Source organism: Gasterosteus aculeatus, chromosome 6, assembly GCF_964276395.1.
Source record: "Gasterosteus aculeatus chromosome 6, fGasAcu3.hap1.1, whole genome shotgun sequence".
Taxonomy (NCBI): domain Eukaryota; kingdom Metazoa; phylum Chordata; class Actinopteri; order Perciformes; family Gasterosteidae; genus Gasterosteus; species Gasterosteus aculeatus.
This window is the reverse complement of record NC_135693.1, coordinates 15,882,742-15,897,413: the sequence shown is the minus strand read 5'-3', so window position 1 is coordinate 15,897,413 and position 14,672 is coordinate 15,882,742. Positions and strand designations below refer to the sequence as shown.

Genomic DNA, 14,672 nt, shown 5'->3' with positions numbered 1-14,672 from the left:
ATTTCTTAGTCTTGTCTCAAAAAATGTTCCTCTAATTCAACAAAAACTCCTTTTATGTTCTGCGCTCAAATAAGTGGCGGTCAAGCTAAAGAGAAAAGAATCACATGTTATACAACTATACATTACTATACAATTCAGAGCAACTTACAACTAATGCAAATACATTTTAATTCAATATGCAAATTCTCCAGTATATTGAAGGCCATCCGAATCAGCTTTATTGGTCACGTGTGCTTATGCGTAGATTGAATTTGCCTCCGGTTTGCACGTTACTGCGTCTATAAAAAGACACACACTTACCAGGCATTAAAAGGGGTTGTTTCTTTTATTTTATTTTACATTAAATGTTTTATTAATAAAGAAATCTTTGGAAATTGCATTTATGCTGCATTTGTTACTGAGAAAAATGAGGTGCATCATCAAAATCATCATCGGAATCTCTTTTGCTTTGAAACAGCTGCTTGTGTTAAACACCGTTGAATATGAAAAGCCACTGACAAGTGAAATATAATTAATTCTGGCAAGGACAGGCAGAGTCTGTGAAGCGTGTACATTTGTAGTGTCTCAGGGATGGCCAGAGGTTTTCTCTGTATCGCTTCTTCTGCCAGATTGTAAAGAGGCTTTTTTCTTTGCTTCAGATAAAGAAATAAACCTGCACTCAGGTCTATCCGCTTCGGGGGGACTGAAATAAAAAGATGAATAATAGTGCCGTGCACTTTTCTTTTAAAAACGGCATTAAGAATGCAGTGAAGAGACAGAACATACAAGGCAATTGTTGCACTAAAGACAGCGAGTGTAAATCTGTTTTCCTTTGGATTTTCTTTCCACTTTCTTTCTGTTTCTGAGTAGTTTGATTAAATACCTTGTAGATAACTACTGTTTATCGTTTTCACTGCAATGTATCGTTAATTGTCTGCTATGTATGTGCTTTGGCAGGATATCATTTAATCAGAATGTCGTGCCAACAAAGCTTCAGTGAACTGAATTCATACGGTGAGAAACAGGGTGTAAAGAATGGGATCTACAGCGACCTCCAGAGGCGGGAGGTGGAAAGAAAGTTAAAAAAATACTGGACTTAATATAACTTAATATAACTTTCTGAAACATGTGCTTTATAATATGAAGATGAATTTAAAAAATGTTAAGATCTGAAGAAGGTTTGACTGGTTAGCTTTAAATATAAGAAACGATCTGTGAATGTCTCTCAGTTTTAAGTAAAAAAAGACAATTAAACGTGTCGTAATTTGCAGCGGATGTTGGAATGCAAACTCTGATTTGCATATTGGCTTTTTTATGCATTTTCTTTCTCCCTTCTTTCTTTTTTGTCTTTAGATGTCGGTATAGGGAGGATGAAATACTAGTACAGACATTTCAAACATCAGGCTGGCTGTGCTTGTAGGCGTACGCACACACACACACACACACACACACACACACACACACACGCACGGCTATTATCTGGCATCTGTCAGTGGCAAAACAATATGTGGATGAGAGAGGGGAACGCCAGAGACGTGGAGGAAGACGTTTGGAAAATTGCAGGGGAATCTCATGAGGCATTCACGTACATAGACAGACACACACGTACAATATCTCAGTGCGTTCAAGGCCATCGGAGGACCACCTTTCCCTTTGCAGGATCGTACACACGTAGGAGCAACAAAAGAGACGTCTGCCAACGAGGTGGGCCTCCCCTGCGGCGCTCCTTCCTGCAAGCCGATGAAACATTGCTCTAAAACGTGAGCTTGATGTTCAATAAAATCTGCAATCACCGGTCGGACTACTTTACTTGCATTGCCGGAGTCAGCTGATTTTCTTTTAAAGCCTCTCTCTCGGAATGCAATTTGTCCGCAGGCCTGGTGTTTACACGGTTCCTGCTTTGTGAGCCGAGGTGCATTCGCCCGCGAGAACAAGGGGCTCATTGTGATGCTCGGGTAACGTGGATCCCCAAATTGATGGACACACAACAGGGTCATCGTTCATTTGCATTTTGAGCAAGTCCTTCAGCTATGACACCGGATCGTGTGAATCATTGCCACACAGGGCTGCAGTTCATCCAGCCATCTATTAGTAACGCCAATTAGTTTACTGGGACAGGTTGAGGGCATGCAGACTCACTCAGGCAACTAGAGCTGCCCAAACTTTTTCATGTCGAGGCTCCCATGACAGACGTTTGATTATGGTTTTTGTCTCAGTGACCCACATTTAGAAAATGAAGTTAGATATGATCTCACAGCAGCAGTGTGAAATCCCTCATCAGTAATGCAGTTTAAAGTGCAATAAAGATTTATTTGGTGTAATTGTAGCATGACTAACGCCTCAATGAATGATCAGTTTTATTTTCAATATAAGCTGGTTGGAACACAATTATTATTTTGTTAATTATGTTTTAGGGACCCCCTTTTATGTCCCTTGGGTTCACCTTGGTTAAGGCACTTAAAAACATTGTGTGAGACAGCTTCCCCTTTTTTCTGGGCACACAGAAACACATTTTCTTTTCTTTTCTTTTCTTTTAGATCTCACGTACCACTCGTATCTCTCCAGCTCTGCAGCACTTCAGGCAGCCACTCTTCATTAAACAAGTATTAAAAATAAATAATACTAACCTCCGGCAGATATATGAGAAAAATACAATCTCACATCAGGCTGTATACAAACCGCAGGTTCTATGGTGAGGACAAGAATATCAGTGTCTGTGTGGGGGGGGTTGAGTTCAGTGAAGACAGACTCAGTTTGTTTTGCCATAACATGTTCATTCAGGTTGGTTTATTGTAAACTGAAACTTACAGGTTAAACAGGCCTTACCACAAAAAAAGCATGGCTTTTCTTCAGTGAGCCGCAGGAAGTTTCAGTCATGTTGGGGGCTGCTGTATTTATCCGAGTATTCATTTAAAGAAGGAAGATTCATGGGGAGGATTTGTAAGATTTTAATGTCAAATTGCGTTTAATTCTCTATTTACCCAAAAGAAAGCCTTCATTTCCACACAACATCCATAGTCACTGAGTTTTTTTTTTTCCTTCTGTAGAGCCGACTGACAATCTGACTGCATCACAAACGGAAGGCAGCCATGCATGTAAACTGTAATAAATGCTGGCGGTGTTTGACAGTCACCATCATTGCGCAGTGAGACAAAAAGAAGGTTATCTTCAGCACATCTATAGCTTTTTTTTTATAATGCAGCAGCATGCCTCGAATTAATTACCATAACTGTTGAGTGTAATATAAAAACTAATATTCTAGTGCAGGGCTGCATCAAACAGTTATGTAATTATAGATCCATCTGTAGATTGTTTTTCCAATCAATTAATGAATGGTTTAGCAAAAAAAAATCTAGCACTGAACATTCATTTAAAAAAAAGGGAAGAGAAACAAATCCCATTTGAGAAGTTGGCAAAATGGAATGGCTGTATATCTTGAATTGAAAAACACATTAAACAATTAGAAAATGGTTTCTGCTTTTGCTGTGATATTCAGTGATGGCCTAATCAGTTATTTGGCTGATTGTGTCGGTAGAGTATTACTGCCTAGAGTCTACTTTAATCGGTATTCAAAGTTGTTTTTTTGCATGTCTCACCATAAAAAAACAGTGCAATGTCTCCCAAAATAGTAGTAGTGTTATCTACTTTCCACTGCTGCAAAGAGATGTTTGGGGTTTTTTCAGATCTCAAAGTGGTTCTCTGTTATGTCTTTAATTAGCACCTGATTTTTCTTTTTTAGAGCAACACACACCCAAAGCTGTTATTATTTCATGAATGCAACATTAAGCATTAGCATTCTTGCCTCCCTCTCAAGGTGGTGCACCTGCTCACATCAGCTCCGCCCACACCCCCACGCGCACCCCCCTCTGCTCCGACTTGACTACAATACCCAGGCCGCACCGCGGCGCGCTCCACTCTCTCGCGCTCTCCGCTGCGCCAGTCCGCCTCACTGACTCGCAGAACCAGTTGGTTTGGCCCGGCTTCTTCTTCTTCTTCTTCTTCTGCTTCTCTGCCTGCTTACGGTGTGCCGCCGCTGCTGGTGTCAACCCCTCCGCCGACGAGAGAAGAAGACATTATCCCTCCCCTCTCATCTGTTCCGAAGGGGGCCGCTTTCCAATTTGCCTTCCCTCGCTTCCTCGCCGGGCACCATTGGTTGGATTTCCCAAGCCCCGAGTTGAGCAGCAACAGCTCGGAAACATCTGGCCCGCCGCAGAGCGCTAGACCCCCCCCTCCCTCTCTCCCCCCTACACACACCTCCGCCCCCCCCCCCTCACCACCACCACCAGCACCACCACGTCCCCTTCGCCCGCTCGCCTCGGCAGCCTCGTTATGGAAATTAGTCCAAAGTCAATCTAGTTTTTTGTCGCCGCGACGGAAAGAAAAGGGAAGGAGGATTTGACGAGAGGGAAGCGGCGAAGACGTTGGACCGCGTTTCGTCCTGTAAGTGCCGCCTCTTAACACCGGAGTCCGGTTAAAGGAGGCTCAGGAGAGCGAGGGTGGGTTACGGAGAGAGGTGTATGTGTGTATGGGGAAGGGGGGGGGGGGAGAAGCTAAACCTTCCTTAGCATTACTGTGTCGTCTCCTTGCACTATTAGTTGCCATGTTAGCTCGCGCTCCTCTGTGTTTTAGTAGCCGTTGTCATAGCACCGGGGCCTTGCGAACAACTGTAAATAGCTCCATGTTGTAGCCGCTTCGCGTTACTTTTGTTAGCCTCGATCGGGCTAAAGCTAGCTGCCTGGGTCGGTGTGTCTCCGTGTGTGCGTGTCTCTCTCTGTGTGTGTCTCCGTGTGTCCGTCTTCTGCTTAGAGATGTGTTGTTTTTCAGTTTGTTCGACAACAATCTCACGGCCTGCTTAACATCACTGGGACTTTTTTTTTTTGACCGGTGCTAAATTTCCTCCACGGACCCGAGCTCAAAAACAACAACAACAAAAGTCATTACCGATTCTTCTTTAAATGAAGTTAACGGGCGTGTAGGTGTAATCGATGACAAACTTATTGATCGCGCTGGAGTCTTGCGCGTGTCGCGGCGGTGATCGGAGGACTGTCACGATGTTTGATACAAGAAAACACGCATCGCAGTGGTGCATCAGTTGTGTGCAGCGACCCACGGGTTCCTAACAGTGTAATTATAGATGCTAACTGAAACTCCAGTGAAGTTAATCCAAGTTTAAGTCGTGGGTTTTATTAAGGTCTGAACACTTCACAAGCAGAGCCGACATGTGAGTCACATCTTAATGATATGATGCAAAATCTCTTTTTGTTACTAAACTGTTGACTCGCTTGTGAATTTGAAAGAAATGCGAGGTTATATTAACTAGAAGTGTTTGTGGTTAAGTTCTAAACGTACGCACTATAAAACAAAGAAAATAATATAATTGTGTTTCTTTAGCACGACATTGATCAGTAAACCTCAACGTTTGTATTAAAGGCCACCGGTGTGCTGCAGCCGTATTGTAAACTTTATTAAAGGGCGTTTTAGTTTTAGTTTCGGGCACAAAATAAAAATGCAAGAAAATGAGTTTCGTGGCTGATCGTTCACACGCTCCTCGTGCACACTTCCCCTAAAGCGAAAGTGAAGCCGGGCTGCTGCGAGTGTCTCCGCCGGTCATTACAGGCGCGTTCGCCCTTTTGTTTGGGATTTGCACTCATCGGGTTCTTTCTTTATTACGCGTTCTCATTGTTTCCTCATTTCATTTGGGTTCCTGTCAGTTGTCCGAAGTGTCTGGCAAGTGTGTGCGTGCGTGCGTGTGTGTGTGTGTGTGTGCGCGCGCGCGTGTGTGTGTGGATAAATGAATGAATGAGTGAATGAATACAAGACGAGGCAGCGGCACTGAACCGTAAAGAAGTGGAAAACAATATCAGCTGCGTGCGTCTGTCAGTTGCAAATGTGCCGTGTTGGCCTTTGTTTATGGTTATTAGAAGACATGTCGAGGAGGACGGGGGTATTTAAAACATCAACTGTCCCATTTTCCCTGTTAGTATTTTATAGCAGTGGGCAGTTGTTGTTGCATGATTTGGCAAGTGGCAACTCTTTTGTGTTTTCCAAAGAGTACATCAGCACTGCGTTTTAGTAGACCCGTGTTTGCTTCCCAGAGAGGGAGAGACAAAGTTGCGTGGTGTTGGTGTTGGTAGAATGAAAGAGGAGTCTGGTGGCAGGAGTGTAGAGGAGGCAGCATATGGCTGTAGAAAGAGCACAGCTGGAGGTAGCATCTCCATCTGAGGATGATGTCAGAGCAGCTGACAGGCTGCCATCCACCCCACCACCTCCTCCTCCATCCCTCCTCCGCCTCCACCCCTCCCCAGTCCTTTATTGTGAGTCTCAGCGGCAGCCTGGGAGAGTTAGTGCTCTGTGTGTGTGTGTGTGTGCGCTCGCTGGGTATGCATGTGTGTGTGTGTGTGTGTGTTTGTTGCTGCCGATCAGCGCCAGTTAGGAGGAGGAGGAGGAGGAGGAGGAGGAGGGAGGTGGTATCTCGTTCCCCCTCCAACATCTCCTCCACTTTGCATCTGTCCCTCGCAGTTTGAACAGCGTGTTTTTTTTTTTGCCTGGCTCCCTCTTCTTCTTCTTCTTCTTCTCCTTCTTCTTCCTCCTCCTCTTCTTCTTCTTCTCTCGTCTTCTACCCACTCATTGATTCAGAGAGAGCAAGCAACGAAGAGAAAGACCGCGATACACAGCCATTCCCAGCCAGAGAGCCCAGCTATTCTGCTACAGTGGAGTTAATCAAGTTGATGCATACTGCTGCAGGTATCGTCTTGTGCGCCAGTGTGCGTGTTTGTGTGTGTTTGTGAGGCAAAGTGAATAGAGTAGAGGGGACCCGCAGTAGTGGAGTAGTTATTGTGTTTTGTTGTGGGGATCTCCGGCGTGTCAAACCAGCGTGAGCGCTGTGTGAAGCTGCTGGTGAGTAGGAAACTCGTGTTGGTGCTGCCGGTCTGAGGTGTAATCGCAGTCCGGGAACTCTGCTGGGTTTGAAGTTTGAAGTCTCGAGGGCTGCATTTAAAACTCTTTTTGCATTTTGTTTGCTGTTTGTGGCGCGAGGCGTCTTTTCCCTCAGAAGTCACCACAGCGAAAACATTATTTTAAATGGAAGTATTGGGTCTTGTTTTTCCCAGTTAATGTTTTAAAATATTGAAAAAGGGGAAATAATAATTAAAATTGATGCTTTTTGAGACATTTTAATTAAAAATATATATTTTGTCATCTTTTAAATTAGTCTAATTTCAGTCAAGACAGATAAACATTTTTTTTAGTTGACTTAAAGAACAAAAATGCCCAAATTTAAGCATAAAATAAAATTAGCTACTATTTAGTCCTAATTATTTTATCCGTTGTTTTTTTTCTTCTTCTTTAGTTAAATCTAACGCTCAGTCAAATTTACTTGAAAGCATGTGCTGTCTTCTTTCTCCTCCTGTCGGCCGGAGTAGGGGAGACTAATTTAGAAGTTGCAGATTTGAGCTGCCTGAATTGGCTAGACAGCTGTAATCGCACTCCCTCCTAGTCTTAATCTCTTTATCTGGCTAGCAGCTGCCATATGGCCCCCGTCAGCTGGATCAGATGTGGGTAAGCCTCCCTCCCCGGCCGTCCCGGCCTCTCCCTCTCCGCCTCTCCCTCCCTGCCCCTCTGTGTGTCTCCGTCAGACCCCTGCCTGAGCTAACTGGCCGGGCCGGGCGGCGGGCTGCTGCCCTCCTGAGCCTCCGCTGGCGGCTCCCTCCCCACCGCCGCCGCCACCGCCTTTATTTTTAGCCATCTTTAAGGATTAGGATTGATGCTGTGACGAGCAGGGCACTTACAGTGATTGTATTGTAAATCTTCTCTTCTGGGTGGTGGTGGTGGTGGTGGGTGGGGTGGGTTTGAGGAAGAGGGCAGTTTCTTCTGCGGGGCGGATGTGCGGGGTTTTTTCTGGTAAGATTCAGATGGGAAGGAGCGTGTGTGAGTGACGGAGAGTGTGTGGAAGGAGGAGGAGGAGGAGGAGGTGGCGGTCGGAGGGGTCCGGCCGGACAGGGGGGGGTTGAGGGTTTGAAAGGGGAGGGGGGGGGGGGGGGGGGGGCAGTAGAGGTTGGGAGGTGGTCCACCCATGTCCCCGTAAGCCCCCTCATTTGAGGCAGTCTGAAGGAGCCGGAGGGCGAGTGCGCACACACACATAGATGAGACGCACACGTTCACGCACACTATCACACACGGGGACATTCTTGGTTTGGCTTCATTCAAATGAGGTGATTTCGGTCAACGCGGGGCAGAGCGGGGCCGATGTATTGTCTCAGGCAGGACAAATGGACTTGGTTAACAGGTGGGACTTAACCATCATGCAGATCTCAGTCTCCTCTTCGCCTTCTGTTCCCGCATTTAGTCGTTCATTCATTTTATCAACTAGATGCACTCTTTTTTTTTTTTAAGGAAACTTTGAGGTGAAAAAAGTTTCAATATTTTTTTTTATCCTCCCTCCCATCGTCTTCAGCCTAAAGCCGGCGATCGCAGGTTAAACGGGGGACAAGCTGTTTTGTTTTCAATTGGCCAGTTTTTCCTGCTGGACTTAGCCTGTGGAGGTGGTTGGTAGGTAGGCTGGTGTGTGTGTGTACGCGAGGACAGTGTGTGCAGCTGAAAGCCGGTTACCTAAAAGGGCTGTGCCAGGCCAGGCCAAAGTGGGTTAATAAAAATAACCAGCGTAGGTGCAGCGACAATCCAGCAGTGCAGGCAGAGGAGTTTGAGAGAATCGGAGAGAAGGCAGAGAAGAAGCTGCTGACATTAAGTCCGTCTCTGGGTAAAATGGGAAATAGGGATTATTCTGTAAATACTGTTATTCCTTTTAATTGTAATCGTCGTCAGTCTCCCCCCCCCCCCCCCCCCCCCATTTCTTTTAATTTACCGCAGATGAAGAAAATAGTTGATGAAATAATTTCAACAATCGGCATCGCTGTACCAACAAACGTGTGCATGACTACAACTATCAGCGTGTTTTAAAAAAATGCCGTGATTGTGAGTAAAAGAAAATTATGGCTGATCCAGTATGAATTACGCGTTTTAAATATGTGTGGTATATTGGCATTTTTTTTGTCGTATTTTAATTTACCTTTTTGGTGATAACAATGTCCGTTTTCCTATTTTTTACTGACATGTCTATTCCTGATGTGTTCTTTTCGCTCGTATAGTTTCTTTCAGCATCACTTATGAATGTGTTTTGGTCATTTGTCTCCTCTTATGTATCTGTTATTTATTTGTTAATAATATTTGCAATTTTTAGTAAACAGGGAAGAATGTCAAGATCTTTTAACTTACATTTGATCTTCTTACACAATTAATTTAAACATTATAAGTGTTATTTATAGAAAATCAAATTATATTTAAATTGTCTTTAGTAGGTTTTACTTTTACATTTCGTGGTGCCTTTTTTTTCTGCCATCTCCGCTGAACACTAAAAAAGGAATAAATATTTGATTGAAAATAGAACAACTGAGTTCAAATATTGCAGAACCTCTTTCAACATTAAATGTGTAAATGTCAAGCCTGCCCTCACGTATCTTTGTCATCTGTATCTAACTTTGACTCTGCCTCTGTGTCTATGTAGGTTATGAGGACGGCAAGATGGAGTTCCCAGACCACAGCAGACATTTACTCCAGTGTCTGAGCGAGCAGCGGCACCAGGGCTTCCTGTGTGACTCCACGGTGCTGGTGGGCGATGCCCAGTTTCGGGCCCACCGCGCTGTGCTGGCCTCCTGCAGCATGTACTTTCACCTCTTCTACAAGGACCAGCTGGACAAGAGAGACGTGGTGCACCTCAACAACGACATTGTCACGGCCCCGGCCTTTAACCTGCTCCTGGAGTTCATGTACGAGGGCAAGCTGCAGTTCCAGGACCTTCCCGTGGAGGACGTGCTGGCGGCGGCCAGCTACTTGCACATGTATGACATTGTCAAGGTGTGCAAGAAACGTTTGAAGCGGAAGGCCACGACGGAGGCCGACAGCACGCGCAGAGAAGAGGACGGCGGGTCCAGCTGCTCCGATAAGGCCGACAGTCTGTCGGACGGTTCCACGGGCCGCCCCGCCACCGCGGACCTGCTGCACAGCGACGAAGAGGAGGAGGTGAAGGCCGAGGGAGGCCCGCTGTGGCTGAGGCTGCCGTCTGCGGACAGACCGGCGACACCCGCCGTGGCGAGAACCAGCCCGGCTCACGGCGAGGCCGAGATGCAGGGCGGCGAAGGTCCGGGGGAGGGAGGAAAGCTGCTCTCCCCGGCCGGCAGCCCCACCAGCTCCGCCGGGTCCCTCTCGCAGAGGTCCCATCGCTCGGTGAGCTCTCGCGGAGCGCACAGGGGCAGGAGGGTGTCGAACGACGCGTCCGACTGCGTCCTGGACCTGTCTGTGAAGCCCATCGCCGGTAGCAACCACAGCAACCACCACCAGTCCTACTTCAGCGGGGCCGCCACGCCGGACCGCCTCCAGAGCCCGCTGGCGGTGAGGGTGAAAGTGGAGAGGGGCTCGGCTTCGGACGAGGACGAGGAACTGGGCGGCGGGGACTACGACATGGAGCACAGCGGCATCACCAAGGCGACGGCCCCCAGCGTCAACGGGGGCCTGACCCGCCACGGGGTCGGAGGGCCTCTGTCGGCCCAGCGGCGGCTCGGCCTGGAGGCGCACCTGTCCGCCCTGCGAGAGGCCTCCCTGGCCTCGGAGCTGGAGCGCGAGGACAAGCCCTCGGCCACAGCGGACGACGAGGACATACTGGGGGGCGAAAACGAGCGCGCCCAGGCCGAGGTGACCGGCATGGATAGCTCCCTGCTGCCCTACGTCTCCAACATGCTGTCGGCGCAACACACCCAGATCTTCATGTGCCCGCTGTGCAACAAGGTGTTCCCCTCCCCGCACATCCTCCAGCTCCACCTCAGCTCCCACTTCAGGGAGCAGGAGGGCATCCGCTCCAAGCCCGCCGGAGACGTCAACGTGCCCACCTGCACCATCTGCAGCAAGACCTTCTCCTGCATGTACACGCTGAAGCGCCACGAGCGGACACACTCCGGCGAGAAGCCCTACACCTGCACCACCTGCGGCAAGAGCTTCCAGTACTCGCACAACCTCAGCCGGCACGCGGTGGTGCACACGCGCGAGAAGCCGCACGCCTGCAAGTGGTGCGAGCGGCGCTTCACGCAGTCGGGGGACCTCTACCGGCACATCCGCAAGTTCCACTGCGAACTGGTCAACTCGCTGTCGGTGAAGAGCGAGCCGCTGGCTCTGCCCAATGTCAGGGATTGGGCGATCGAGGACAGCTCCCAGGAACTGTGGAAGTAGAAACGGACCGCTGGGTTTTGACGGAGGGAGAGATGGCGGGGAGTGAAAGACGGGCAATGGGGCATGGAGAGGGAGGCGGGGGGGGGGGTTTCAAGTGAGTCATGTTCTTGTGTGTCGCAAAATCTCATTCAATTGCACTTTAATAGCACATGAAAATGTTACTACTGACTTTTTGTTTTCGTTGTCGTTGCTGTTCGGGGTAGTTTTGCCGTATTCTATTTTATTCTGTAAATCCATGGCATAGGTTTCTGTTTGGTGTTTATTATTTTTATCGCGTCCTGAGGACACGCGGGACGCAGCGAGAGCGCCTCGCCTTCTCCAAGAGTTTTTTTTTTTCTTTTTTTTCGCTCTCGTTTGTGTCTCACCTCAGACGCGTCACTCCCGGCGCTGCCCGGCGTCTCGGCCCCAGTCCCACCGGCGGCAAACGCCGGGCGCATCAGATCAGGTCGAACACACTGAAGTGAAAAAAAAAAGCATAACAATACACTAAACGGGTACTGTGATCGCCTCGCACACACAGTTTGAAGAAGTGTATGCGTGTGTGTGCGTGGTTGTGTCTTGATACTGCACTACTCTGGCAAAACCTTCACCTGGCGTGCGTGAGTGTGTACGAGCGTGTGTGTGTGTGTGTGTGTGTGTGTTGATTTCATTTTTCTACTGGCATAGAGTTGTCGTTGGTGAAGCGCTCCCCGCTTGGCCCGTTAAGCGCTTTGGTGTTGTGCGTTCAGGGTGAAGCTGACTGACTGACAGACGAACCGATGGCACTCATGCAATGCACAGCTTCCTTTTTTTTCACTTCCAATCAATTTGAAGTATTTTCTAAAAATGTAAAGACCTTTACAAAATTATTATATTAATTATTATTGTTATTAATAGATTTCTTTTCTTAAATCTAGCTGGCAGTCTTTAAAGCATCTCTCGTTGAAAAGGTATTTAATTTAAGGTTGTTGTATATTGTTCTACTATAGTTTTAGAATTTAAATCAGTTTAAATTCTTTTCCTTTTTAAATTAATGATTATTATTTTTTTGTATTACTTTTTTTTTGTAATGGGACCTGCTGTTGTTGCATGACGTCCAAACCTGTATATTTTAAAATAAAAATGTGAATTTGCTGTATTACTGTACACATTGTAATTGATCAAATATTTGACAACAGGCTTTCCTTTTCTTTTAATTTCTTTGTGAATACTACTCCAGGGTGCGGCCTGTTAAAAAACTGAATATTGTTCTGACAAATATGGGGGAAAAAAATGCATGAACATTTGATTTTGTCTTAAACCTTAAGTTGTGTTTTATTTTGTTTGTTTTTTTGCATCGGGAGGGAGAAGTTTGAACATTACACTTTTGACAGTGACTTGGCGTTGCGGGTCGCTGGGCTCCTAGAAGAATGTTACCGAATGTGTTTCCGTCGGATGCTGAAGCGACGTGATGAAGCGTTATAAGCCTGTGTGTACATGCACTGATCTCTGCGCGCCTGTGGCTCGGTTGTTACCAGTCAATTCAACCTACTGAAGATCTACGTCCACCCAGCACTTCCTCCTCCTCCTGCTCCTCCTCAGGCGTTCGCTGTGTGTTTCTTTCCCACCTCTCACGTCTCCGCCTCTAGAAGGTGGTGAAGCCGTTTCTTAATTACTTCTGCGTATCGGGCACTTACTTCAGGTCTGTTGGCGGCAGTTATGTGGCTCTGACCTTTGTGAATGAGGGCGACGGAAAGAGAAACATCTGTCCCGCTGGAAGATAAAGGGTCAGATATGTTTGTGCCGCGCTGATTCCGTACAAACGCACGGCGTGAATGTGACACGACGTCTGTACGTCTGCTTTCCTCTTAAAGCGCAATCCTTACTTTGAGACCGACGACACAGATTTGGCCTGAAAGCACCTATTTAAGCTAAAAGACATGAAATTGACTTGACTTTTTTTTGCTGAAAAGTTGCCTTTGTTAAAAAAAAAAAAAAAAACATTTCTGACGCTATGAAAGTATCTGATACTTTAGCGCTTTGGGGCATATTTGTGTAACCTGTGCATAAATTCATGGAATCTATTGAATTTATCAGAAAATAATCTTATTTTTTTGAACATGTGATTGGAAAACTCATTTTCGTATGCGATCGTTGTGTTTTGGGTTTTCGGGCAACATGAGTTTAATATTTTTATTATTTTTTTTGGAAACCTGAAATTAGAATTTCAAAGTAACGGTCAAGCGTTTATACAATCCAAAAACATTTGACACTGAAAGGTTGAACGCCCCCCTCCCCTCCCCCTCCCTGCCCCTCACTCGGCGTGTTTATATGTGCGAGTGCGCGCACACGCCCCCGTTGATGTGCATGTGGTGGGTGGGGTGGTTGTATGTGTTGCCCTGTCATCTGGTGGCACCTACAGGCTTTGCCAAGGCAACCGCGTGGGCGCCGCTGGGCCGGTTTGCAGCGCGCCGGCTCGTTTCTTCTCCTCCTTCTCCTTCTCCTCCTCCTCCTCCTCCTCCTCGAGACGCTGTTTCTTCACTGGCAGCGTCTCTGCATATGTGCTCGCTCCATCCTGCTGTTGTTTTCATCATTACTGCTGTTTCTTTTTTTTTTTTTTTTTTTTTCCGTTGCTCTGGTTGTACTTGACCGCCTTAAACTGCTGTTGTCCGGGCTGTTATATTTGATTTGATTTTCAAAGTGTGAGCGCGCGGTGGAGTCGTGGGAGCGACGTCGACCGCTTCGAGCCGCTGTGAAGGAACCACCCCGACGAAACATCTCCATCTTTTGCTGTGCTTACTTGAAAACAAAGGGGAGGCGGGAGGGGAGGGGAGGGGGGGATTTTTGTTGCAAGGTATAAAAATAAAATTAGACAGACATAGACAGTTTATGGAAGGACAGATGGGGCAGACTGAGTCTGTTTTGAAAAAGGACAATCACTGTCTGGGAAAAACGAGCGGATTTGGATTCAGATGTATTTGCTCCCTCTTGAGATTACATTTTTTATTTGCTTTTATTTTTATGTTCCTTTTTTCAGATGTAGTCATTTTTAGCTTTGACAATCATAGTTGGGTTGATTTATTTTTTTCTAAAGGGGAGTAAATTCTAATTGTGTTTTAGTTTTGTAATTTTTTGGTGTGCTGTTGTTGACATTTTTAAATTGTGTGCAAACTGCAATAAATTATAAGAATCTTGAAATTCAACCTTTGTGTAAAGCCTTTTTTTTTTCTTTACACATTTGTATTCATATTCTAATGTGTCATTTTACCAACAATAACTTTGTTTTATAACATTTCTTAGCATCTCTAAATAGGGACAAATCCCAAATGCTGGTCTTACTTGCAGCTCACGTGCACAGACACAGTTACAGGTCGCAGGAGGTGTTCACATTCTGTTCCCCAGTGACTTGCGATGTGGGTGGAAGTTGTGTTAGTGTGTGTGTGTGTGTGTGTGTGTGTGTG

General features: G+C 46.5%; 1 protein-coding gene across 8 annotated transcripts; it reads left to right on the top strand.

The window, feature by feature from the left end:
* The first annotated feature begins 2,746 nt into the window (after positions 1–2,746).
* Positions 2,747–14,414, top strand: zbtb18 (zinc finger and BTB domain containing 18). Of its 8 annotated transcripts, XM_078104972.1 has the most exons (3): positions 2,747–4,419; positions 6,616–6,723; positions 9,539–14,414. In XM_078104972.1, exons 2-3 carry the CDS (start codon positions 6,708–6,710, stop codon positions 11,251–11,253), a joined length of 1,731 nt encoding a protein of 576 aa, XP_077961098.1. In that variant the 5' UTR covers positions 2,747–4,419; positions 6,616–6,707; the 3' UTR covers positions 11,254–14,414. The 8 variants fall into 8 exon arrangements, with proteins under 8 accessions (XP_077961098.1, XP_040034626.1, XP_040034632.1 ...); XM_040178692.2 differs by lacking the exon at positions 6,616–6,723; XM_040178698.2 differs by lacking the exon at positions 6,616–6,723 and having other exon boundaries at positions 2,747–4,475.
* Positions 14,415–14,672: the final 258 nt, after the last annotated feature.